We start from the raw sequence: 26694 nt of genomic DNA, 5'->3' as shown, positions 1-26694 counted from the left end.
CCCAGGCAGAGCCCGCTGTTTGCACTGGGCTCAGGAAGATGGATGGGCTGCCACACCTGTCCTTTCCCTTCCATTCCTGCCCCGCCCAATGGCTCAGGGGATCAGCCAGCCCTGGGACTGGCAGCCAGGGGTCACAGCCTTCATGGTGAGCCAGCTGCACTGTCCCAGAGACTGGGTGTGCTGGAGAGGGGCGGGGTGGAGATACACAAGTCCCGACCTGTCTCTCTCACCTCCTCCCCTGGATCATTCCAGGGAAGAACTGGGTTAAACCCCTCCTGGCCCAGGAGCAGGACTGTCCCAGCCCCACAGCCCTACTCCAAAGGACCATTCCTTTCAACCATGACCAGAGGAACAGTTCTGTCCCTGTGAACAAATGCCACGAGCGTGAATGCAATCGATCGAACAAATAGGATTTATGCAGCAGGAGAGAGCTGTTGAACCCTGCCTGGCAGCTAATTAATGAGCTCATTAGGAGATAGGCTGTGTGGGGAAGGGAGCTGGCCTCCCAGCTTGGAGCTCGGAGCTCTGAGGATGTCCAGAGCCACACCTGGACCAGATGCTCTTCTCGCAGCAGGAGACAGACTGTGAGGCCTGGCTGGAGAGGGGCGCCGCTTGCCAAGCTCCCCAAACTCTGTCTTCTGGGTCTGACCTTCCCAGAGAGTAGCCGTGAGGGGGCCCCCACCAGCCTCCTGGGGTGCACACTTGGCTCGATGATTGTGGTGGGAAGGCAGGGGGCAGGCATGTGTCCAGGCCTGGGGATGGGTATCAGAAAGTGCCCAGGCCCCTGCCCTTGGACTCTGGCTATAGGCAGTGCCCTCCCCTTCAGTGAGGCTCTGGGGAATGGGAGGCCTTGGGAGCCTCCGGCTGGTCTCGGCACCTCTCAGAATGAGGCATCTGCTCAGAGACTCTGGGCTACCATCCTCCCTGCTTGGCACTTCAGGGTTCTGCAGGGGGCAGGCAGCCTCAGGCCCCCAGGTAGACCTCCACGAGGCCTCCCACAGAGTGCATTCGGTAGAAGACCCCCAGAGGCAGGCCGAAGTTGACGATGGCAAACCATATCTGGTAGCCGTAGAAATCCTTTTCTAGCCCGTTCTCAAACTCCGGGTGTATGCCAAATGCCGGCATCATCCACAGCTGGGAGAGGGGATAGTGCTGTTAGGGAAGGGCTCTCCTGTGCCCCAGGGCACTCAGATCAGGGGAGGCAGCCCTCAAACCTGCAGCCCCTCCAGTGCCAGCCCCATCTCCCACTCAATCTTCCTCTAACCCTTAGGCTTTCAGTGCAAGCTCTTCTGTCCCCCAGATCTTTCTTGCCCTACTGCAGCAGGCCTTAGCCATCCCCAGCCATCTCCCTGAGCTTGCCTGGGGCCAGCCTGAACTTCAGATGGGTCAGGAGATCCCAGGCTCTGCCACGTGTGAGGAGCAGCAGGAATTCTCAGCGTGCCACCTGCTCTGTCAAGCTAGGCACCCCCACCCTGTGCCCTGAGCTCGGGCTTCACTCCTCTGTTAGCTACTTTTTATTTTTATTATTTATTTATTTATTTTTTAAGATAATGTCTCACTCTGTCACTCAGGCTGGAGTGAAGTGGCAGGATCAGAGCTCACTACAGCCTCAACCTCCTGGGCTCAAGTGATCCTCTCACCTCAGTCTCCCAAGTAGCTGGGACTATAGGCATGTGCCATCATGCCCAGCTAATTAAAAAAATTTTTTTTCTTTTGAGATGAAGTCTCACTCTGTTGCCCAGGCTGGAGTGCAGTGGCATGATCTCAGCTCACTGAAACCTCCGCCTCCCGGGTTCAAGCCATTCTCCTGCCTTAGCCTCCTGAGTAGCTGGGACTACAGGCGCGTGCCACCATGTCTGGCTAATTTTTTGTGTTTTTAGTAGTGACAGGGGTTCACTGTGTTAGCCAGGCTGGTCTTGATCTCCTGACCTTGTGATCTTCCTGCCTCGGACTCCCAAAATGCTGGGATTACAGGCATGAACCACTGCACCCAGATTAATTTTTAAATTTTTCATAGAGGGTCTCCCTGTGCTGCCCAGGTTGGTCTTAAACTCTTGGGGTCAACTGATCCTCCTGCCTCGGTCTCCCAAAGTGCTGGGATTACAGGTGTGAGCCACTGTGCTCCATCATTTCTGCTAGTTTTGACCCCTGCCCCCTCCTACCTTCCTGTCCAAATTCTACCCATTCCTCAAGGAATGGCTATGCAGGCTCACAGTTCCTTTACTGAGCTCCTAATGCACTTCAGAGCCAATTTATTCTTCTTTGCCTGGACCAGGGGTTTCATATCTGGGGTATGTTTTCAGTGCATTGAGGGCTTGGGGTCAAACAACCCTGAGTTTCCCAGCCCTCCACTTACAGACTGTGGATACTTGGGCAGGTCCAATAACCTAAGCCTTACTTTCCTCCTCTGTGGAAAGGGACAGCAGTAGTCTCTGTTACATGGAGTTACTGTGGCGATTCAATGAGGTGTGGAGATATTGCAGGGAGAGGTGTACCCGGGACTTCCACCAGGAGCTGGGCAACCATTAGCAACATCTTCCACTAGGAGTGTCTTAGAAAATCAGGTACTTCCAGGCTGGGTGTGGTGGCTCGAGCCTGTAATCCCAGCACTTTGGGAGGCTGAGGCGGGTGGATCATGAGGTCGGGAGTTCAAGACCAGCCTGACCGACATGGTGAAATCCTGTCTCTACTAAAAATACAAAAAAATTAGCCAGATGTGGCGTTCACCTGTAATCCCAGCTACTCAGGAGGCTGAGGCAGGAGAGTCACTTGAACCCGGGAGGCGGAGGTTGCAGTGAGCTGAGATCATACCACTGCACTCCAGCCTGGGTGACAGAGTGAGAATCTCAAAAAAAAAAAAAAAAAAAAAAAAAAAGAAAGAAAATCAGGTACTTCCTGATCTCTTCCTTTAACTGAATCCAGGGATGATAAATTCAGTGGTGTCTTCCCAACGAGGCAGGAAGTTTCTGGAGGGTGGAAATCTTACATATTTGTTTGTGAAGAGCAGTTAGCCAAGTGCTTGCACATTCATTCATGCCAGGCACCCTGTAGGGAACTGGGGGGAAGCTCTTTTTTTAATTTATTTTTGAGATGGAGTCTCACTCTTGTCGCCCAGGCTGGAGTGCACTGGCACGATCTCGGCTCACTGCAACCGCCGCCTCTGGGGTTCAAGCAATTCTCCTGCCTCAGCCCTGGGGGGACACTCTTAAGCATCATCAAGATAGTTGGAAAGGGTTATGTGTCCTTGATCCATCCCTTCGTGAGTGAGGCTTTCTGGGTCTGCCTGGCCACCTCAATCCCAGAGACATCTTGGCTCAGCCACTTACTGTGATATTGCAGATGATGAGGAAGAGTGAGATCTCCTTGAGTGCCCGCCGCTTCCAGTTGAGGTGGCTGTAGGAGTGAATGTAGGCCAGTGATGCCCGCCGCAGGCCCTGGCCCAGCTCCAGCAGGGAGCCTCTTCGGGGAGGCTCAGCCTCCTGCTTCCCTGCCAGGCCCTCAGGAACTGCCTCCCAGAGTGGGCGCCGGTGCAGACCCTCGATGATGAAGAGGTTCTGGGCAATGTGCTGCAGGATGAGCAGCAGTGAGTAGGCCAGGATGAGGCGGTTGAGCAGCTCATGCGGGCGCGTGGCCACAATGGCCACGATGGAGAAGTAGGCGATGCCCATCTGGCCCAGTGCAGCGCCCATCAGCAGCACCACATCCAGGCTACGGGTGGGGTTCTTGACTGTGTCCAGCTCTCGTTCCTCCAGCCCATGTATGGCTGTGCCCGCCAGGCACGCTAGGCTCATGGTGGGCAGCACAGCCACATAGAAGGCATAGTAGAGGATGAAATACTGGAAAGCAATGACAGGGCCGCTGGCCTGGATCTGGAAGAGCACGAAGACACACATGCCTGCCAACAGCACCAGCAGGCCCAGCAGTGGCCCAAAGATGGCCCCGTGCAGGTGGAAGGGCGCGATGCCAGGGTGGGCACCCATGTGGTGTGCCACATGGCGGCCCACATTCTTCCACATGACAAACAGCATGGCACAGCAGATGAGGCAGTACTCAGTGCTGAAGGGGTAGAGCATCAGGTAGCCCTTCCGGAAAACTTCACACACGGTGGCATTGAGGCACAGACAGGTGTTGGTCTCATTGCCTGGGGAGAGGGGGCAGGGTGGGAGGGGTTGACATTCAGGCAGGCTCTGAGGAAACTGGCTACACAGATCCCTCCCATTCCCTGAAATACACCAGAGCCAAAAGAGACCAAGCCACTCATTTTACAGATGTGGAAACTGAGGCCTAGGCACACAACTCAGAAATCCCACAGAATGGTCTTTTTTTTTTTGAGGCGGAATCACAGTCTGTCACCAGGCTGGAGTGCAGTGGTGCTATCTCAGCTCACTGTAGCCTCTGCCTCTCAGGTTCAAGCGATTCTCCTGCCTCAACCTCCTGAGTAGCTGGGATTACAGGCGTGCATCACCATACCTGGCTACTTTTGTATTTTTAGTTGAGATGGGATTTCTCCATGTTGATCAGGCTGGTCTTGAACTCCTGACCTCAGGTGATCTGCCTGCCTTGGCCTCCCAAAGTTCTGGGATTATAGGCATAAGGCACCATGCCCAGCCAGAATTGTCATTCTTTTTCAAAGGAATTGAAGACTTCAGATGCCAGCTTATATAAAGCATTCAAAACATGATGCTGCCAGGTGCAGTGTCTCATGCCTGTAATCCCAGCACTTTGGGAGACTGAGGTGAGCGGATTGCCTGAGGTCAGGAGTTTGAGACCAGCCTGGCCAACATAGTGAAATCCTGTCTCTACTAAAAACACAAAAATTAGCTGGGCGTGGTGGCAGGCGCTTGTAATCCCAGCTACTCAGGAGGCTGAGGCAGAAAAATCGCTTGGACCAGGCAGGAGGAGGTTATAGTGAGTTGAGATCATGCCATTGCACTCCAGGCTGGGTAACAAGAATGAGACTTTATCTCAAAAAAAAAAAATCATGATGCCAGCCAGGTGCAGTGGCTCATGCCTGTAATCCCAGCATTTTGAGACGCCAAGGCAGAAAGGCTTCTTGAACTCAGGAGTTCAAGATTGGCTTGGGTAACATGGCAAAACCTCGTCTCTACTAAAAATAAAAAACATTACTTGGTTGGCACATGCCTGTAGTCCTAGCTATTTGGGAGGCTGAGGTGGGAGGATCACTTGAGCCCAGGAAGTTGAGGCTGCAGTGAGCCGTGTTCCCACCACTGCATTCCAGTCTGGGTGACAGAGTGAGACTGTGTCTCAAAGAAACCAAAATCCAAAACCCCAAAACCCCCCACATGACATCTTTGGTGCCAAATGTCACCCCCACAGATTACTTCCTGGGCTCAAGGGAAAACCTGTGGTAGTGACACCTGAACCCAGCGATCGGCCTTAGCAGCGTGCACCGTCAGGTCATCAGTCATTAGTACCTTGGCGTCGGTGTTCTTCAAAGCACACAGCATCAGCTGGAAGAAGCTAGGGCCAAAAATACCTAACCTGAATCTAATCAAGGTTTTGTCCATACTTCCGATTCCAAGGAAAAGTAGGGGAGAGGGACTTGAGTTAAACACTGTCAGGAGGAAGCAACCTAACAAGTCTCAAGATCAGTAGGAAGATACCGACGTAGACTTACCAAATGCATTGCATGTCTGAACAAACCGTCTGTAAAAGGATTTCTGGGGCTAACTGGAGAAAGTGGGATATAGACTGATGCAGAGGACAGAATGAAGTTAAAGAATGTTCTTAACAATTATAATAGCATTGTGGTCATGTGGGGGAATACAACTCTTTTTAAAGAGACACACAATGGGCCCGGCATGGTGGCTCATGCCTATAATCCTGGCACTTTCGGAGGCTGAGGAGGGAGAATCACTCCAGCCCAGTAGTTTGAGACCAGTCTAGGCTCAAAATTTTTTTGTGTGTGAGATTCCATCTCTGCAAAAATTTGAAAAATTAGCTGGGGGTGCTGGTATGTGCCGGTAGTCCCAGCTACTCAGGAGGCTGAGGAGGGAGGATCGCTTGAGCCCAGAAGTTGGAATCTGCAGTGAGCTATGATTGTACCACTGCACTCCAGCCTGGGTGACAGAGCAAGACCCTGTCTCAAAAAACAAAAAACAAATGTATATTGAAATATTTTGAGATAAAATGTTATGATTTCTGTAATTTAAGTACTTCAGCAAAAATAAAAAATAAATATGGGCAAATTTTAATAATTATTATGCTGAGGTGATGGGTTTATCTTATTCTTCTACTTATTTGTAATGCTTGAATTATTTAATTAATTAATTCATTTATTTTGAGACAGTTTAACTCTTATATCCCAGGCCAGAGTGCAATGGCGTATCTCGGCTCACTGCAACCTCTGCCTCCGGGTTCAAGCGATTCTCATTTCTCAGCCCCCCGCGTAGCTGGGATTACAGGCGCCCACCACCACGCCCAGCTAATTTTTGTATTTTTAGTAGAGATGGGGTTTCACCATGTTGGCCAGGCTGGTCTCGAACTCCTGACCTCAGGTGATCTGCCTGCCTCGGCCTCCCAAAGTGCTGGGATTATAGGTGTGAGCCACAGCGCCTGGCCTTGAATTATTTTATAATATCAAAATCCATGATGTCACTTGCCAAAAATTCTCTCTTGCACAGCTTTTCTGAGAAACATAAGCAGAGTATACAGAATGCTCACAGTACACAGGCGTGTCGTGACTGATGCAGTGAGTATGTGAATGTGTGAATGTGCCGGGAGGGCTGGGCTGCAGGGCGTGATGGTGATGCCACCTGGGGTGGAGTGAGGCATGTACATACAGGTGTGGCTGAACCCCACAGAACAGTGTTCCCATGTGGGGTATGGGATGTGGCCTCTAGGATAGGAGGTGAGGCGTGTGGGGCAATCTTGAGAGCTTTTCTGCCCAGAAATCTTCTGTCTCACCAGATTGATAAGGCTAGGTACCTAAAATTGTATTAGGAAGGCATTCCTTTCAGCCCTGGAGGCTGTTTAGTTGCTTGAGAGTAAAATACAAATGCCATGGGTGGGGTGCATACCTGAAGGACTTAGTGGCCAGCTTAGCCAGGATCAGTGGTTGGCTTGCTGACGGCTATCTGGACGCCTGGAGTGGGGTGCAGGGCACCAACACCTGATGAGGTGGGATGAGAATCACTAGCAAACCTCAGTTTTCTGTTGATTCGAATCTGGCATTTAGAGCTTTCCCACTTATCTGCAGACTAACCGAGCCTCACCTGTTTTGGGGAGTGTAACATGTATGTGCTGTGCGTATGTGCGTGTATGTTTGTGTGTGTGTGTGTGTGTGTGTGTGTGTGTGTGTGTGTTTGTGTTTTTCAGGGCAAGGAAGTCCTGATCTCCTTTTCATACCTGAGAACTTTTCCATAAGGACGCCAAGCTCAGCTTCGATCTCTCGGTGCATGGAGTCATTGGTAACGGCCAGAACCCACAGCAGCAGGTTTGTGGCCAGGGTCAGCATCAGGCCACACCTGGAGGAAGTGCCACACTCTTACACACCCTGGATGGCTCCCCGGGCACCAAACCCTCACCATCCGCTGTTGTTGGGGCAACTCACTCACTTCCTAGTGTCACGCTGGCACCAGGATACAGAAAAGGCAGCCCTGGGGCCACCTGGGACACATCCCAGACTAACCTAGAGCCCCAGGGCCACCCTGACCAGGGAAACGGTGGGGAGAACAGAGAGGCCGGGGGTGTGGGAGGGAGAGAAGTCTTACCTAGTGAAGTTGGTCTGGACCTGAACACAGTCTTTGCAGTGTTTCCAGAGCACCCAGGTCTGAAAGAGACAGGATCTTGAGCCCAGGGGCTGGTGGAGGTGTTGGGAACACAGTGTGAGTTCCTGGGGTGCATGCGTGTGTTTACAGTGAAAGACACAGGGAGAAAGACTGGGTCAGAATCCCGGCTCCACTGCTTCTTGCTGTGTGGTGTTGAGTCAGTGGCAAACCATCTCTGAGCCTTAGTTGCCTAAGCTCTGAAAAGGGACCAAAAAGCCCACCCTTTGGGGAAATACCTTCTTATTGAGGGAAATAAAGAAGACAGTGGGAAGGAAGCACCCAACACAAGGCCTGGAGAATCAAGTGAGTCTCCTGCCTCAGCCTCCGAGTAGTTGGGACTATAGGCATTTGCCACCATGCCCAGATAATTTTTGTATTTTTAGTAGAGATTGGGTTTCACTATGTTGGCCAGGCTGGCCTTGAACTCCTGACCTCAGATGCTCCACCCACCTTGGCCTCCCAAAGTGCTGGGATTACAGGTATGAGCCCCCACCAGCAGAGATCGTATTCTTAAGAGGTTTGTGCCTCTAGGGAGTATATATTCAGGGATATGCCTACATACACGTAGGCAGCTGGACTTCTAAGTGTCTATGTCGGTGACATGGTGTGTGTGTTGATGCAGAAACCCATGGGTATGTGTGGATGTGAACACTTGTGTGATGGGTGTAGTGTGTGTGCAAAGACCCCAGAGCATTTGGTATTTGCCTATGTGGCTGTTCCTAGGTATAGGTTGCGGGAGATGTGCGCATGGCATGGGTAGACAGGGCATGGGGACCAGAGAAGCCTGTCACCTGGATGCTGATGAAGACCATCTCAATGACAGGGAAGACAAACTCCAGCTGTGACTTGCAGTGGATGTGGCTCACGTCGTAGCCCACTCGGAAGATGTTGAGGCAGAAGGTACAGCTGCCGAAGAGCACCAGGGAGCCTAGCCGGGTGTGCGGGCAGGTGTTGGCACCTGCCCAGAACCGGCTCTCCCTCCTCATCCCTGCCTGGCCCCCCAACATCCCGAAACTCACCCCGCACCCAGAGGGGCCCTGCATGAGGGTCTTGGTAGAGCACAGCATGTGGCTGGCGAGTGGTGCTCGCCACGTAGTAGAGAAGCCAGAGCAGGGAGAGGACCTTCAGCGTGGCCAGCAGGATCCACACATCACCCAGAGTAACGGCCACCTTGTTGAAGATCATGCTGCAGATGAAGGCCCCACCCAGGAACACCACATTCAGGGCCAGGAGGCCTGAGAAGAGCTGCCCAGCCTTCTGGGCCTGCCGGTCCCGCCGTAGCAGCAGGGAGAAATGTCGCACCAGCCAGGACTTCTGCCGGGGCTGGGCAGTGGTCGTTGTCTCCTCGGCCCCCACATCCACTGGGTTCTCTTTCTCTGGGGCTGCTTCAGTCTCCTGTGCTTCTAGAGAAGGCATGGGTGGAGCCTCAGCAGGGGCTGGAGATGGAGAAAGGGTCCTGGGTTAACTGCCAGGCTGACCTGGGTTCAAGTACACCCTGCTCCTAACTGCTGTGTGACTCAGGGCCAGCTATGCAGCCTCTCTGGTTGGGACATTGGAACTAACAGCAGCTGCCCAATTGCCTTACGGGACCTGAGGAGGTTCAAACGGATCAGGAGAAACCCTCTGTGCTGCACACAAACACGGGAATTAGTCTGGCTGGTGTGAGGATTGCGTCCTCCCTCTCAACCTCACTTCTTGACTTGTGCCTGATCCTAAGGTGAGCAGACTCTGCTTAGAGCCTGGTCAGTTTCCAGGGATGTGACTTTTTGTCATCAAAAGGCAGTGGTGTCCTTCCGCCCCCTGGGAGGAATTTCACTTCTGACATCAGGGAGGACAAGTTGGTGTCCTTGCTTATCCTGATGCTGATTGGTTGGGAAATGATTGCCTAAAATGTTTTGTAGAGAAGCATCCTGAGGCTGTGTATGGGCTTGGTAGGAAAGAATGGGGGTGATCTGAAACATTACTGTATTATGGGAACATACAAGCACCTGGATGATTACTTTTAAAAGGTCTAGGCCGGGCTGGGCGTGGTGGCTCACGCCTATAATCCCAGCACTTTGGGAGGCTGAGGCGGGTGGATCACAAGGTCAAGAGATCGAGACCATCGTGGTCACCAAGGTGAAACCCCGTCTCTACTAAAAATACAAAAATTAGCTGGGCATGGTGGTGCACGCCTGCAGTCCCAGCTACTCGGGAGGCTGAGGCAGGAGAATTGCTTGAACCCAGGAGGCAGAGGTTGCGGTGAGCCAAGATCGCGCGGTTGCACTCCAGCCTGGGTAACGAGAGCAAAACTCCGTCTCAAGAAAAAAAAAAAAAGGTCTAGGCCAGCAGTCCCCAACTTTTTTGGCACCAGGGACCAGTTTCCTGGAAGAGAATTTCTCCATGGATGGAGGGTGGAGGATGGTTTCAGGATGAAACTGTTCTGCTTCAGATCATTGAGTATTAGATTCTCATAAGGAGTGGGCAACCCCTAGATCCTTCACATGTGCAGTTCACAGGGTTCGTGCTCCTATGAGAATCTATTGGCACTGCTGATCTGACAGGAGGCAGAGCTCTGACTGTCATGCTCCCTCCCCATCGCTCACCTCCTGCTGTGCGGCCTGGTTCCTAACAGTCCATGGGCTGGTACTGGTCCTCAGCCTGGGGACTGGGGACTCCTGGTCTAGATGATACCCAGCAATTTCACAACAGGAGTTTCTTCTGGGATGAGGCTACTGGGATTAGGAATGGTAGACTTTTTAGCTTACTGTTCTAGTTTTTTTTTTTTTTTTTTTAATGAGCACAATACTTATACAATTAAAAGTAATTTTAGGTTGAGCATGGTGGCTGATGCCTGTAATCTCAGCACTTTGGGAGGCTCAGGTAGGAGGATTGCTTGAGCCCAGGTGTTCAAGACCAGCCTGGCCAACATAGCAAGACACCATCTTTACATATATATATATGTGTGTGTGTGTGTGTTTATATATGATGGTTTATGCCTATGGTCCTAACTACTCTGGGGTGAGGCAGGAGGATGGCTTGAACCCAGGAAATCAAGGTTGCAGTGGGTTATGATTAGGCCACTGCACTCCAGCCATGTGCAGTGAGTGACAGAGCAAGACTGCTTTTAAACATAAACAAATAAATAAAATAATTTTAAAATACATTAAAGGTTTAGGGAAAAGTTTCTGGGGTTGATTCACAAAGTGTGCTGAGAGCATGGGACAGGCCCAGATCAGCACCACTGCCATGCCCTTGACTTTGAAGGAACTGATTTCCCTTTTTGTACCCCTTCCCCAATTCCCGGAAGTACTACGAGTGCCTGGTGTCACGTAGGAAACACAATCCTTACCCTCCTCTTTTCCTGAACATCTCCTGCCACTCTCTCACCTCTCCCAAGCATTCACTCAGGCCAACTATTTTGTCACCACTTGCTTAGACCAGATTTTGGGTCACCCAATGCCTGCAGCTCTGAGTCCAGCATACTCTCCCCACTGGGCACTCCTTCTTCCTGGTGGGACTGAGCTGCTGTTGAGAGTGGGGACAGTTCTGCTGCTTCTGGGTGCTCTCCTGGTGGGGAGGCTGAGCTGATTTGGAAGACTCCCTAGAGACCCCCTGTGCTGCCCAGGCTCTTCCTTGGTCCTGCCGCTGCCCTCGTGCTCTGGGCTCAGGGTTCTAGGTGCTCACCGTCCCCATTCTCTTGCTTTCTAATGGTCACAATCTCAGAGTGGCATCTCCATCTTCCCATCTCCTAGCAGAGAACTGGGTGTCCTCTTTGCTTCTCCCCTCATCCCTTGCATTCTCTTAGGTCCCAAGCTTGTTCATTCCAGCTCACAAGTTGCTCTTAGATTTTTCCTTATTGATTTTTAAAGCTAGGGTCTTGCCTTGTCTTCCAGCCTGGAGTGCAGTGGCACCATCATACCTCATTCCAACTTTGAACTCCTGGGCTCAAGTGATCCTCCTGATTCAGACTCATGAGTAGTTGGGACTACAGACAGGCGTGTGCCATCACAACTTGCTAATTTTTAAAATTTTGTTGCAGAGATGGGGTCACGCTATGTTGCCTAGGCTGGGCTTGAACTCCTGGCCTCAAGTGATGCTTCTGTGTCAGGTTCTGAAAGTGCTGGGATTATGGGTGTAAGCCACTGTGCCTGGCCTGGATTTTTCTTGACCTCAACCACTACCTGGTCTGAGCTCCCTTCTTCACTCTCTTGGACTGGGCTCCCTGCCCAGAGTACCTCTCCCCTACTGAAAGTCCTGCAGAGGCAACTAACTTCCCTCAGTATAAAGTCCAGACTACGACACAGCCCGCATGGCCTCTCAAAATGAGAGGTGTATGATTAGCATGGGCCTGGACTAGGTTCTAGGTTCTTTGCCCAAGGCAGCGTCGCTGCTGCTGCTTCCTGGTCTGGCTACAGCTTGGTTCTCCGGCATCATCTTCAGAGCCTACTCTTCTCTCCTTGGGCTACACCATCTTGCTGCCTTTCCTGAAATGCCCCCAGTCTTTGTCCACACCCCATTCTTTGCCTTTAATGCCTACCCCTCTCGGCCCTTGGCTAACTCTAGCTTGTCCTTCAGGACTCGGCAGAGACTCCGCCTTGTCTCTGCAGCCCTCCCTGATCAGCACTCCCACCGCACCCCATGCTGATCACTGATCGTCCTCTGCTTCCATTAGCTGTGCTTTGCTCTGTCTCTCCCTTGAGACCCTGGGCTTCAGGAGCTTCAGACGCACCCTCTCTGCAGCACCAGAAGACCTTCACCATATCTGGCTTGAAAATGCAACCTCTCCAAGCTTCCATTCTCTCCTGCACACCCACCTGCTTCAAATTTATACCTTCTGCTCTTCTCTTCAGGGGCAGATGGAGCACTAAAACTTGAGCCTCTTTTTGAGATTATACAAATGATTTTTTCCCCTTTCCCAGTCTACTCTGTCATCCTTGCCCAAGTTCTGTCCCCTCCCTGTTCCCACCCACCTCCCCTGTCACACTCAAGGCACCTGCCTCCCACACCCACCCAGGCCCAGGTAGAGAGCTCTGCATTTCTCCCATGGTCGCCTGCCATCCCTCCTGGACACTGCTCTTCTTTCTGCCCTGCTCACCACTTGCCCATCCTCCCCACCTACCTGGAAAGCCTTCCTCTCTGCCTAAGCCTTCTGGTACTACTTTGCTGGGGCCACTCCCCTCTGTTGAGAGTAGATGTGCCCTGTTTGGTATGCTGTGGGTGTAGCTGGCTTTCATTAAGGCCCGGAACTCCTCCAGGACAAGAACCAGGCCCTGCTTAACTCAGACCCGAAACCTAGCACAGATGTGATATTCACTCAGTGTTTGCCCACTGACTCGGTAGTCTTCTACAGAAGAATTTTCAGCACCAGAGATGTGGACAGAGACCCTCCCCATTAAACTCTTTCCAGGCTGTCAGGGGAGGAGACTCCAGATGATCTTTATCTTTCCCTCCTAGTTGAACAAGGCTGGGGCTCACAGGGCTGTCTCCCTGCTCCATATCTCCCAACCCTAACTGCTTTACCTCACCTTCCCCAAAACCCTCTCCTCCAGCTCCCAAGCAGGGTAGACTAATGATCAAGAGCCAAGATTCCAGCACTTACTAGCTCTGTCATCTTAGACAACTGAGACTACTACAGAGAGCTACCTAGACTCTGTGCCTCAGTGTTGTCATCTGCAAAATGAATACACAACTATGGAATAGTAGCTGGTGCAGAGTAGATGCTCAATAAAGGCTTCCTGAACAAGGCTGGGTTCAGTGGCTCACCCCTGTAATCTCAGCACTTTGGGAGGCTGAGGTGAGCAGCTTGAGCCCAGGGGTTGGAGGCCACCCTGGGTAACATGACAAAACCCTGCCTCTACAAAAAATACCAAAAAATTAGCCAGGTGTGGTGGCATGCCCTGTAGTCACAGCTACCCGGGAGGCTGATGTGGGAGGATTGCTTCAGCCTGGGAGGTTAAGGCTGCAGTGAGCTGTGATCACACCACTGAACTCCAGCCTGAGGGACAGAGTTAGACCCTGTCTCAAAAGAAAAAAAATACTGAATGAATAAAGGAAGGGATTAGTACCAAACAGGGGCTTTGTCAGATTTACATGATTTAATACATACAAGCACAGGCAGAGAGTAATGCCTGGCACCCAGAAAGCGCAGTGTTAGCTGTCTCTGCATTTCCTTCCAGTTCGTTTCAGGTCCTGGAGAGCTGGGAGGAGTCCGGATTATTGGTGAATTTCAAGGGTGGGTTTTACTCAGACTGGAGGGGACACTGGGGGACAGTTCCAGGGTCTCTCTCTCTGGGGTCTTTGCCCTGACAGTCTCCCCCATCTCCCACGTCTTCCACCCTGGGGTCCAACCCTCCAAAGGCCGCTGGAGTGAGCCCTCAAAGGAGCGAATTTAGTCCCTGGCTGGGCAGGGGGCCGGAGTGGGCATGTAGGGGTCTCAGGCAGAGGGCTAGGGCTAGGGCGCCTGGAACTGACAAGAAGGACTCCGCCGTCCCCTGGCACGCCCCTGGGCACGACGCCAGTCCAAGGGAGGGCCGGGACACCGAACTGGTTTGTGGGTCTCGGTTAGAGGCGGTGATGAAAGCCACGAAGCCAAAGCCGTCGGGCCCAGGGACTCAGGGCCGGCTCCCAGGACGCTGCTGAGCGCGGGCGCCCTCGGGATTTCCTTCCGAGCCATTTAAGGGACTGTGGGACCGGGGGCAGCCGCTTCCTGCGTGCCCTAGACCGGGCGTCCAGACAGCCCCAACCAACCCCACACCCCAGCCCTCCGCGCCCACTTTCTGCTGCGTGGGCCCGGATGGGAGGAGCCGCGCCCTGCGGCCCTCGTGCGCCCCGGGTCCACGGAAAGTAGAGGCACAGAGCCCGGGTTGAGGGGCGGGCAAGGGGCCGGCCTCGGATCAAAGGGAGTTGACCTCTCCACAGTCACCCCGCTCTCCCGCTCATATCCCTTCAGCCCCTACTCGTGAGCCCTTGGGGGCGCAATGTGTGCCAGTGTCTGGGGGGCGCTAGCTGGGAAAGCTCCGCCGGCGCTCCGGGCTTACCTGAGGCCAAGACAGGCATCGCCGCCGGCTAAGCACCGACTGCGGGCGCTGTGCGGATCGAATCGTCCTTCCCCAGGTGAGACCGATGCCCCCGACGCCCTCCCTCAGCAGGACTGCGCAGCCGCCGCTCGGACTCCTCCGCCCATCGATTTTTCTGTTGACTTTGGAAATCTCATTAATCCCTCTTTAATTACCCTGCCGGGGGCTCGGACCCAGAGGGTGCAGCCAATTGCGAGGCGGCTGGGCCAGAGGGCGGGGCCGAGGGCGGTGCAGGTGCGGGCAGGCAGGGTCTCCAGCTCGCAGCCCGGGTGGGGTGAGAGGGGTGCAGTGTACTTAGGCCTGCAGTAAAGAGCTTGTGGGGTTCAGGCCTGGCTTTCCTTTGGTGATCAAGCTGGGCATGGACACCCTCACTCCAGGCCTGGAGTCTCTTTTTCCTGTGACCTACCTAGCCCCAGGCCTGGAGGCCACCTGGCAGGACCCTGTATCTCACTTAAGTCAAATCTGAACTTGGTATGGGGAGAGTTGGAGCAGAGCCCCATTTTGACGGGGCAGGAGGCCTCCTCAGCTACACTTGCAGCCTCTACTCACCTCCTTTTGCTGACAGCGTCCAGGCACACTTTCCTCAAAATGCCCTGAACTCCAGGTGCTGCTGTTCCCATGCCCTCCCCCAAATGCCATCTGCTCTGTGGGTCCCACCCAGCCCTTCCCCTCCCCCTGACTCTGCATGGTCACCTCCACCTTTCACTCTTCTTCTAACTGTGGAGCCTCCTTCCCTTCTCTCTGCTGTCTTCCATCCTAAGCATCTCTATACCCTTTGTAGAGTAGAATCCCCAGGATTTAGGAGAAGCTCCTAGCAGACCTCCTGAGGCAAGGGGAGGTCAGGGGAGGCCCAGGTGGTGAGGATCTGAGTCTCCCAACTCCTCTTAAACTAGAACTGCCCTGTTTATATCTTTTTTTTTTTTTTTTAGACAGTCTTGCTCTGTCTCCCAGGCTAGAGTGCAGTAGCTCGATCTCACCTCACTGCAACCTTTGCCTGTTGGGTTCAAGTGATTCTCCTGCCTCAGCCTCCTGAGTAGCTGGGATTACAGGTGCTTACCAACACGTCCAGCTAAGTTTTGTATTTTTTAGTAGAGACAGGGTTTCTTCATGTTGGCTAGGCTGGTCTCGAACTCCTGACCTCAAGTGATCCGCCTGCCTTGTCCTCCTAAAGTGCTGGGATTACAGGTGTGAGCCACTGCACCCAGCCTTTATCTATTGTTATAAACTTGGATTCCTGTAATATTTTATTTGAAGGGAAAAAATGATCTGCTTGAAAACAAAGTTTGAAAATTATTGTTCCTAGCAGAAAGGCTCTGGTTATTTTGTAGCTATGTGACCTTGGGCAAGTCACTTTACCTCTCTGGGCCTCAGATTCCTTTTTTGTAAAATGCAGACATTAGACTAGGTCACTGCTTCCTAAACTTTCTTGTGTCATGGGACACATAAAATGATTAGATTGGGTGCTGCGGCTCATGCCTGTCATCCCAGCACTTTGGGAAGCCGAGGCAGGAGGATTACTTGACCCCAGGAGTTCAAGACCAGCCTGGGCAACAAAGTGAGACTCCCCATCTCCACAAAAAATACACACACCAAAAAAATTTAGCCAGGCATGGTGGCAGTAGTAGCTGTAGTTCCAGCTACTCAGAAGGCTGAGGTGGGAGGGTCTCTTGAGTCCAGGAGGTTGAGGGTGTAGTGAGCTATCCGTACTCCAGCCTGGGCAAAAAAGTGAGACCATTTCAAAAAAATAAAAAATGATTATTTGTATATGTCACCTGGAGATAAAGGGAAGAGGAAGATGGCAGTTTGGGAACTCCGGTTACCTACTCTGTAGTTATTCTGTCACTTGGATTTTGCTCACACATTACAAAGCTTGAGCTCTGAAAATCTCCAGGGGCCCTTCCCACTCAGAACCCCAAGATCCTCTCCTGTGACCATCTCAGATGGGACAACAGAGTCAAACAGTGGGGATGGGGGCAAAGCACAGGTTTATTGGTTTCCAGCTCCAGGCAGTGCACTGGCCAGGCCCCAGGGCAGGATTAGAGGTGGAGCCAGAGCCAGCACTTCCAGATCTTGCTGGTCCTGGAAATGCCGCCAGGAGAGGTCTCCCTTTCCCAGTCACCTCCTGCCCCACGGTCATACTGGGGTGGGTGGGCCTGTCCTGATTGTGATTTAAAAATTCAACCTGGAAAAATAACTTTTGTGAACATTCCACTCTGGCACCAGCAGACAATGCGCTGTCATATAGCACCAGCCAGGATTCATTCCCAGAGGATGTCTGAACGGGCACAGGAGCTCAGTCTCCTCTTCCCGCTCCCTGCCATATCTCTGTCAGAGGCCTCAGGACAGCACGTAGACCTCCAGCAGGCTGGAGACGGCGTGCATGCGGTAGAAGATGCCAAAAGGGAGGCAGATGTTGACGATGGCTGCCCAGAGGGAGTAGCCGTAGAAATCCACCTCCACTGTGTTGCTGAAGTGAGGGCGGGCCCCGAAGGCGGGCATGATCCACAGCTGTGAGGAGAGAGGAGCATTTCAGGAGCCGGCCCAGATGGAAGCCTGTGGGTCATTTCTGTGGGCTTTGTTGGGCTGTGGCAAGATGGGAGCCCATCCTTCTAGCTTGGTGGACTGGGAGAGCTGGGTGTCAGTGAATGGGCAGCTCCAGTATTTTAGACAGGACCTGGCACTCTCTAAGGGGCTCAGGAAGTAAGCCCGACTAAATTTGCCATCCCCAGGCTAGGATTCCACCTGTGATCGCCTCTCCCAAAATCTTAGCAGGGTCTCAGTGTGGGATGGGGGAGGGGAGAAGGGGTTTCACTAGAAGAAGAGGTACAAACAGCGAAATCAGCAGCTCTGTCCTGGGGGGTTGTGTGCACAGGCGTGAGGGTGGCAGAATCAGATAGCCTAAGGGGAAGGGGTTTGGGGTTCAGGCAGAAGGCCACTGTACCCTATCCCTTCCTGAGCTGTGCCCTCAAGCTCTCTCCTCATCCCCTTCTCCCTTCCCAGGGCTGGGAGAAGGTGAATGTTGGAATTCTGCTTTTTCTCTGGCTATGAGCTCAGAAGGTTCAGGTGTGAGTAAGAAGCAAAGAACAAAGATTTTTAGACTAGCCCCACCCCTACCCCCAATTAACTTTGTCCTTGGGCACACTGCAGTCTCCGCAGGCACCCTGAGCCTGTTCTGTCCTATAAAATGAAGGAGATGGAGAAGATGCTATTGGAGGTGATTTAGGCTCAGATACCTGGAGCAAGAATAGCCTCCCAGAAGGTGGCCCCTAGCCTATAAGCTGGGCCTGGGTGGAAGGTGGGGTCAGGGCCAGAGGGCAGGGGGACAGGCGCCAAAGTCAGTCCAAGACATGCTAAGGTCTGGGCCTTTTGCTTCTACTGATAGGGTCAGAGACTGATGACCACTTTTTTTTTTTTTTTTTAAGAGTCCCACTCTGTCGCCCAGGCTGGAGTGCAGTGCAGTGGTACCATTTCGGCTCACTGCAACCTCCGCCTTCCAGGTTCAAGTGATTCTCCTGCCTCAGCCTCCTGAGTAGCTGGGATTACAGGCACGCGCCACCACGTCCAGCTAATTTTTGTATTTTTAGAAGACATGGGGTTTCACTATGTTCATCAGGCTGGTCTCGAACTCCTGACCTCGTGATCCACCCGGCTGGTCTCGAACTCCTGACCTCGTGATCCACCCGCCTCGGCCTCGCAGGCCTCCCAGGCCTCCCAAAGTGCTGGGATTACAGGCGTGAGCCACCGCTCCTGGCCTTTTTTAAGTGAGATTAACTCTGTTGAAAGGCTCCTGCATGGCATCGTCCCACATCTATGGGTACCACGTCCTGGAGGATGGCTCTTCACAGTGGGACTCACTAAGAACAGCTTGTAGTTAGGGCTGCTGGTTCACCTCATGCAGGTAGGATTTCATGGGGTAGAATTCACTCTGGGATCTCTCTCTGTGGGATATACCCACATTAAGTAATTTTCTATATTAGGGATATTTTTCGATTGGAGATTATAGCTGAAAGAACTGTTTTTCTGCTGAGTGAAACTTCATTAGAAGTGTTCTTTTCTCTTTGAGATGTACCCACATAGGTATGTTTCTATATCAGAGGTAATTATAAACCCCACTGGGCCATTTCTATCTTGGATTGTACTAGAAACATCAAGAGTCTTTCCCTATTGGGGTGCATCTTCATTCCCAGTGTTTCTGCCCTGGGGTGCTTCTATATAGAGAACATATTTGTATTGGGTGAAGTCTATCCGTCTTTTTTTTTTTTGAGACAGAGTCTCACTCTGTTGCCCAGACTGGATTACAGTGGCATAATCTCAGCTCATTGCAACCTCTGCCTCCTGGGTTCAAGCAATTCCCTTGCTTCAGCCTCCTGAGTAGCTAAGATTATAGGCACGTACCATCATGCCTGGCTAATTTTTTTTTTTTTTTTGAGACGGAGTTTCGCTCTTGTTACCCAGACTTGAGTGCAATGGCACGATCTCGGCTCACCGCAACCTCCGCCTCCTGGGTTCAGGCAATTCTCCTGCCTCAGCCTCCGGAGTAGCTGGGATTACAGGCATGTGCCACCATGCCCAGCTAATTTTTTGTATTTTTAGTAGAGATGGGGTTTCACCATGTTGACCAGGATGGTCTCGATCTCTTGACCTCGTGATCCACCCGCCTCGGCCTCCCAAAGTGCTGGGATTACAGGCATGAGCCGCTGTGCCTGGACAAGTCTGTTGCTCTTAATCTTTGCTGAGTCACTGGGGAGGGGATGACTGTTGTAGATGCCCTCCTTCCCAACTGGCCTGCCACTTCACTCTGCTAACAGACTGCTCACACTTACGCTGGTCTCCGCTACTTCCTGATGCTGCTCCAATTATTCTGAGAAGCAGGCAGGTCACAAGTTCCCAGGAGCAGTCACACCTCCCACTGGGGGGTGAGGGCTCCCACCTTCCACATCAGCTCTCAGCTCCCTCTCACCTGTGCCCAGCCCCTGTGTCAACCTTCCCTGGGACCCCTCCAGCTCTATCTGGTGCCTAGATGCCAGAATGCTAGGATTTCATATTCTCTGTGTGCCCTGAGATGCCATTTGCCCCAAAGCTACCACTGGCCCCTCTGAACCTGCTCCTTTCCTAGAGAGGTGTAAAATTCTCAGGTGGGCTGTGGGCAAGACAGAGAAGGCTAAGTGCTTAAACCTGCAAGAGGATCCTTCCTCAGCCTCTTCTTCTCCCAAGCCCACCCCTTCCTCCCTGCAGCTACTCACGATCACATTGCAGAGCAGGAGAAACAGAGAAATGTCTTTTAGGCACCGGCGTCTCCAGTGGCTTCTGGGGGTTGAGACGATGCCCACTGCTTCCTGCTGGTCTGCAGGGCTGGGGCTAACCAGCCCGGGAGTGGGTGGGCAGGCAGGCAAGGTGTGGAGGGCATCCTGGTTGGTGAAGGTGAGCCCTTGGCAGGGCTCCTTGGGGGGTGTACCGTGAGGCTCAGCCCCGGGTGGTCCTCGGTGAAGGCTCTCGATGATAAACATATTCTGAAAGGTGTGCTGGGCGATCATGAGCAGCGCGTGTGTGAGGTTGAGCCCTGCCAGCAGGTCCTGGGGTGTGCCCACCACCACGGCCACAATGGAGTAGTAGGAGATGGCGTACTGACCCAGGGCGGCACCCATCAGCAGGGCCACATCCAGGGTGCGGGTGGGATTCTTATGGTGGTCCATGGCCCGGCGGTCAAAACGGTAGATGATGGAGCCACTCAGGCTGACCAACGTTGTGAGTCCCAAGCAGACAATGTTGAAACTGTAGTAGATGACCAGGGCCTGCCGGGTGCGGCCCCCCTCCCCGCTCACTTGAACCTCGTAGATGATGAATACAGCCAGCCCCGCCACAAAGAGCAGCAGGCCCAGAACTGGGCCCGCAAAAAAGGTCTCCCGGAAGAGGCTGACTGGGGATGGGGTGTGGCTGTGGCCAGGGGTGGAGGCCAGCAATCTGCCCACATTCTTCCACATGACATACAGCATGGTGGAGGCGAAAAGGCTGTACTCGATGTTGAAGGGATACAGGTAGAAGTACCCCTGCTGGAAGATCTGGCAGATGGCCGTGCTGCAGAGGCAAGACTCTCCTCCCACTGCGTTGCCCACACGCTCTGCTGCGGAGAGAGAGACACGAGGCTGGACTGCCTTCTCACCTTCCTAGAGAGGTCTCACCCTTAGCCTGTGATCGTTTTTCTTTTTTTTTTTTCCCGAGATGGAGTTTCACTCTTGTTCAGGATGGAGTACAATGGCGTGATCTCGGCTCACTGCAACCTCCGCCTCCCGGGTTCAAGTGATGCTCCTGAGTAGCTGGGATTATAGGAGCCCGCCACCATGCCCAGCTAATTTTTGTAATTTTAGTAGAGACAGGGTTTCTCCATGTTGGCCAGGCTGGTCACGAACTTCTGACCTCAGGTGATCTGCCTGCCTTGGCCTCCCAAAGTGCTGGGATTACAGGCGTGAGCCTCTGTGCCCGCCCTAGCCTGTGACCTTTGTAAAGGCAGGGTTCCTGCCTGTCACGACTGCTGTATTCACCATGGTATCCCTTATACCTTCACAGGGTGTGGCACATGCCTTCATTTCACAAATATTTCTTGAGCACCTACTGTGTGCCAGAGACTGTGGGACACATCAGTGCTCAGTAAGAACAGTCTGGGCCAGGTGCAGTGGCTCACACATGTAATCCCAAGACTTTGGGAGGATGCTATCAGCAGATCACTTGAGGTCAGGAGTTTGAGACCAGCTTGACCAACATGATGAAACCCCATCTCTACTAAAAATACAAAAATTAGCCTGGCCTGGTGGCATGTGCCTGTAGTTCCAGCTACTTGAGAGGCTAAGACTTGAAAATTGCTTGAACCCAGGAGGCAGAGGTTGCAGCGAGCCGAGATCCTACCACTGCACTCCAGCCTGGGTGACAGAGGGAGACTCTGTCTCAAAAAAAAGAACAGTCTAAACCACAGGGCTGCTCACTTCACCCCATTCAATTCCTTCCATCCCTTCCAGCCCTGGCTCCCTGCGAAAGAAAGTGGCCCTCTTGGGAATCTTTACCGTTCAAGCTTCCTCACGGCCCTCCCCACCATCTGACTCAGCCCAGAAAGCCAGCTGCAACGTCCAAGTCTCCACAGGACCGTCCCGTCACTTCTGTTTGTACCACATGGAAAGTAGTCTTGACTCCAGAATGTGCTTTGTAGGATAGGATACCTTGGGGCTTGGCAAATGTCTCTTTTCATCCTGAGAGCTGGCCCAGCTGGCTTTGCAGATGAAGAAACCGAGGGTTTCTCTTTTTTTTTTTTGAGACAGGGTCTCACTCTGTCACTAAGGCTGGAGTGCAGTGGCACAATCATGGCTCACTGCAGTCTCGACCTCCCGTGCTCAAGCGATCCTCCCATAGTAACCACAGGCATGCACCACCACACCCGGCTAATTAGACCTTGCTCAGGCTGGTCTCGAACTCCTGAGCTCAAGCAATCTGCTTGCCTTGGCCTCCCAATGTGCTAGGATTACAGGCATGAGCCATTGCACTTGGCCCTGGGTTGGTCCCTTTTTGGCGGGATGGAGACTGGATAGGGGGGCCAGGGCTGCAGCCTCAAGGATAAAAGGATGCCCCCCATACTCCCCTTCTGGGGTCACCTACACTTCTACTGCAGAGGTAAATCCTGCAGCAGGAGGAGCCCCCTGGCTCTCTCCTTTGCCTGTATGCTCTTATGAGGGAATGAGAGACTGATGTTACAAATCCACAAAGCACCCGGCCCCAGGCCTGGTAGCCACAGGGTCAGCATTGAGATGAAACTCACGGTCAGAGGCGAGACGGGTGTGGCTGGCGTTGCTGTCAGAACTGCTGTAGGAGTGGGCCTGGTGCACAGATTCATCCACCACGGCTGCCATCCAGATGGCCAGGTTGGTGGTGAGTGTGAACATGAGACCACACCTATTTGGGGTTAGGGGCAGGGACAAAGAGGCCTGTGACCCTTTGGTGGGTGGCGGGCTGGGAAGCAATACTGAGAGCTGGCGTTGGGAAATAAGAAAGCAGCCAGGCCTTGTGTGAACAGGGAAGCTGATTTCAGTAGGAACATGGCCTGGCTGGTATGCCATGCAAGAGAGGGCCAGGAGCTTTCCAGGGGCCTGGGCCACTACCACTCCCTCCCCTGGGAGAAAGAGTCCCTCAAGGTAGTGGAAGTCAGCCTGACAAAGCAAGGAGTCCTTGGCTGCAACCCGACCCAGGGGGCATACAGAGGGGCCCTGCCCCGGGGTGGAAAGCCCGAATCTCTCCTGCAAGACTAACGCCGGCGTGCTGGGCATGGGCATCGAGCTGGGGTTCTTACCGGGTCAGGTCCAGGTGGATGTGAACACAGTCTTTAGCGGAGACCCAGAGAAAGTAGGTCTGTATTGAGAGAATGTGGTGAGAAGCATTTACTCCACAGATGGACAAAACTCCAGGGCACCCACGTCCATGCCATCTTCTCTCTGCCTGAGGAACCCTTACACTGAGTTATCAGGTTTATTTTAGCTTCACAAAATGAGGTGGGGCTGGCACAGTGACTCATGTCTGTAATCCCAGCACTTTGAGAGACTGAGGTGGGTGGATCACTTGAGGTCAGGAGTTCAAGACCAGCCTGGCCAACATGGTAAAATCCCGTTTCTAAAATACAAAAAAATTAGCTGGGCGTGGTGGCATGTGCCTGTAATCCCAGATACTTGGGAGGCTGAGGCATGAGAATCGCTTGAACCTGGGAGGTGGAGGCTGCAGTGAGCCGAGATTGTGCCACTGCACTCCAGTCTGGGTGACAGAGCGAGACTGAGTCTCAAGCGAGGTGGGGAGCACTGTGTCTTTCTATTCTACTGCACAGTTTGTATAAAATAGTGGTTCTCCATTCTTTAAAGGTTTGCAGTGTCGCATGTGAAACTCCGCTCGTGGTGGGGTTTATTGTGTGGGGGTAGGGGTCAAGTAGAGTTTTGACTACCTAGTTATTTCTCTTCTGGGAGCAAGGCCAGCCTGAGGTTAGGTCTTGCTCAGGGTGGGAGGAGTCTCTGTGGACTTCTCACCTTGCTTTGACAACGTCCCTGCTCATCCTGGTCCTCTGTCACCCTGCCAGGCCTTGCTGTTGTCTGGCTGGCTGCCTGTGAATCCCTGCCATGCCATTTGGTGATGTGGGGATATCTATATTTTCATTTTACCTGAGTATTCTTCAAACACGTAAAATGTGAAAGACTAAAGCTACATAAATGCCACAGCCATCCATGTGCTGAATTGGGGAAATCTGGGCAGCAGGGGTGATGTTTCTGGGGAGGGCACCATCCATGGTGCCATTCTGGTCATGATAGAAGGCTGGGGGCTTTTCTGATCCCATCTAAGGCCAGTCCTGTCTCAGCTCAATCAGTACCTCTTTCAAAGTATTGTTTATGCAACAACAACAACAACGACAAAATAAACGTTTGGAAATCCCACTTACAGTCAGACCTTATTTCTGAATAAATACAGAACCGAAGGGCCAAGGTGGCAGGACCCTGGGCTGACATGGATGCCCCCTATGGGCACCCAAGGAGGGCAGGCCAGGTGCTAGGACACAAGGCTGGCTGTCACAACTCACACCTCCTAGGTGTTAACTCCTGGCACTGCTTAGGTTGAAATAACATTGCAGAACTCCAAGTGGGAGCTCACATTGGGATATCACTTCATTATGCGGCGTTTCCACGTTGATGGACTCCTGTGATGTTCCCTACAGCCCTGTTCCCAGTTTGCTTAATTGCTCAGGATAGGAGGCAGGTGGAGCTCAGGTCTCCGACCCCTTGTTGGCTCCTCTCCAATGGCCAAGTGTTGGCTCCTTTTTCCCACACAGTGACACTCCTCCACCCACCTGGATCATGACGAACACAGCCTGGATAAGGGGGTGCAGGATCTTGATGGCTGACTGGCACTCAAAGAAACTGGAGTAGTAGCCGGTCTTGAAGACATCCATGACAAGAGTACAGATTCCAAACAGCACCAGCCCACCTGGTGGGAGATGACAGTCCCTGAGGATGGGAGGCTGGGCGGGTGGGCAGATGGGTGAGTGAGTGACAATTGGATGGATCAATGGGGAGGGTGGGAGGATAGGTGGATAGGCGGATAGACAGACTGAAAGGCGAATGGGTAGATGGAAGGGTGAGTGTATGTCTGAGTGGGGGGTTGGACGGACATGCTACCAAGCCTCCCCTTCTTCTTTGGGGCTGTGTAGATACGGCAGAGAGCCCTGACTGGGCTCTTTCAGTGGCTGCAATCTTCTGGTTCCTGCTCTCCATCAAAGGCCCTCCTGGGGCCAGCCTTCTCCAATTTTCTGACCGGTGGCAAAGAGGTCTCCCTTCATCCATTCCTCTACTCATCTCTCCCCCAGGACCCCTTCCCTCCCTCTTTTTCCTTAACTGCAGCCTACCTCACCCTCAGGCACATCCGGCCCTCCTGGCCCTCCCTAGGGAATCTCTCACCTTTCTACATCAACCACCGTTGCAACTCCTGCAAACCCCTCAGCCTGCAGGTCTCTGCTGTGCCCACCCCACCTCGACCCCACCTCCCCTGGCACCTCGGAGCCAGATGGGGCCAGCGTGCGCGTCCCGGTAGGGCACGGCTCCGGGGCAGCGCACAGTGCGGAGGAGGTAGAAGAGGATCCAGAGCACTGCCAGCAGCATCATCGTGGTGAGCAGCGCGAACACGTCGGTGTCGTACACGGCCACCTTGTTGAAGGCTCCGCTGCTGATGAGCGTGCAGGCGAGGAGCAGCACGTTCACGGCCAGCAGCACCGACAGCAGGCGGCCGCCCTTCTTCCACACCTCCCTGGGGCCCGCCTGCGGCGCCAGGGGGCTCTCCTTGGGGCTCGGGGCCAGCTCCTCGGACATGGCGGGGGTGACTGGCGGAGGCTAGAGGGGTCACTGTGGGGGAGGAGCGGACAGGACTCCGGGTCAACCCCGACGGCTCTCATTCCATCATCACATCCCTAAATTTGGGGACTGGGGAGTTCCCAACCCCCAGGGTGGGGGCTTCGGGTGCTGGAGGAAGCGCTGGGAAAGGGTAAGAGAAAACGCAGAACCTGCTTCTCTCGCTGGACAGGAAATAAAGGAGAAGCGGCAGCACCCGGTCCGACCCCACCAAGGATCCCCGCTCCCCAAGTCCGACGGCCCTCTGGCCCTGGGCACCCACCTGGCTGGGCCTGGAGCCGGCGCTGAGCTGGGGGTCAGGGGACGGCGAGCGTCTCCTCTCTCCCACGCCGGGCTGGACAGGCGCTTTATACCCAGGAGGACAGGGTGATTTACAGCTGCGGGAGTTCGGCTCCATAAAGCTCTCAGTCCCTCTCACATGATCCATCTTTCTCCAAGGTGAATTTAGGAAGGAGCCCGCGGGAGCCAGATAAGGCAAGATTCATATTTACCCTTTGAGAGGAGACCCCACTCTGTCACCCCGGTGCGGCCAGGCTCGGGTGCGGCCCCGCACTGCGGCACCCAGAGGGCACCCCGCCCCCGGTGCCCACCGCGCCCTGGCACGCAGCATTCCAGGCGCCCAGAGCCCCGAGAGCTAAGCTCAAGAGACGTCCCGAAAGCCCGCGGGCACCCCGACGCCTTCCAGCCGCGGCGCACCCTGTATCCTCGTGCTCCTCTGCTGCGGCCCGGGATGGGAACCCCAGTTCCCCTCCCCGCACGGTCCTCGCAGTGACCCAAGCTCCCTTTTCCGCTACCCCGCCGCCCCGCCCGCCCCCGGGTCTCCGCTCCGCTGGATGCGGCGAAGTCCGGGCTTGGGTGTGAAGGTTCCACGCGGCGCGCGGAGCGGCTGCCAGTCCTCTAGCGCCCCCTGCTGGAGCGCGGCCGAAGGAC

At 53.6% G+C, this 26694-nt stretch overlaps 2 protein-coding genes across 3 annotated transcripts; both read right to left on the bottom strand.

Annotated features, from left to right (window-relative positions):
- Positions 1-394: 394 nt before the first annotated feature.
- Positions 395-14968, bottom strand: OTOP3 (otopetrin 3). 2 transcript variants are annotated; one of them, XM_035301729.3, is made up of 8 exons: positions 14810-14968; positions 10376-10504; positions 8810-9226; positions 8582-8718; positions 7734-7792; positions 7369-7487; positions 3327-4141; positions 395-1134 (listed from the first exon to the last, which is right to left on the bottom strand). In XM_035301729.3, the coding sequence occupies exons 3-8, from the start codon at positions 9204-9206 to the stop codon at positions 964-966; spliced, it is 1698 nt and encodes a 565-aa protein (XP_035157620.1). In that variant the 5' UTR covers positions 9207-9226; positions 10376-10504; positions 14810-14968; the 3' UTR covers positions 395-963. The 2 variants fall into 2 exon arrangements, with proteins under 2 accessions (XP_035157620.1, XP_002806916.3); XM_002806870.7 differs by lacking the exon at positions 10376-10504.
- Positions 14969-17053: 2085 nt separating this feature from the next.
- OTOP2 (otopetrin 2) lies at positions 17054-26086 on the bottom strand. The gene is made up of 7 exons (XM_035301728.3): positions 26027-26086; positions 25413-25758; positions 24711-24847; positions 23178-23236; positions 22650-22783; positions 20092-20969; positions 17054-17356 (listed from the first exon to the last, which is right to left on the bottom strand). Exons 2-7 carry the CDS (start codon positions 25723-25725, stop codon positions 17186-17188), a joined length of 1692 nt encoding a protein of 563 aa, XP_035157619.1. The 5' UTR covers positions 25726-25758; positions 26027-26086; the 3' UTR covers positions 17054-17185.
- Between the last annotated feature and the right edge of the window lie 608 nt (positions 26087-26694).

Source organism: Callithrix jacchus, chromosome 5 (genome assembly GCF_049354715.1).
Source record: "Callithrix jacchus isolate 240 chromosome 5, calJac240_pri, whole genome shotgun sequence".
NCBI classification, from domain to species: domain Eukaryota; kingdom Metazoa; phylum Chordata; class Mammalia; order Primates; family Cebidae; genus Callithrix; species Callithrix jacchus.
This window is presented reverse-complemented; position numbering and strand designations above follow the sequence as displayed.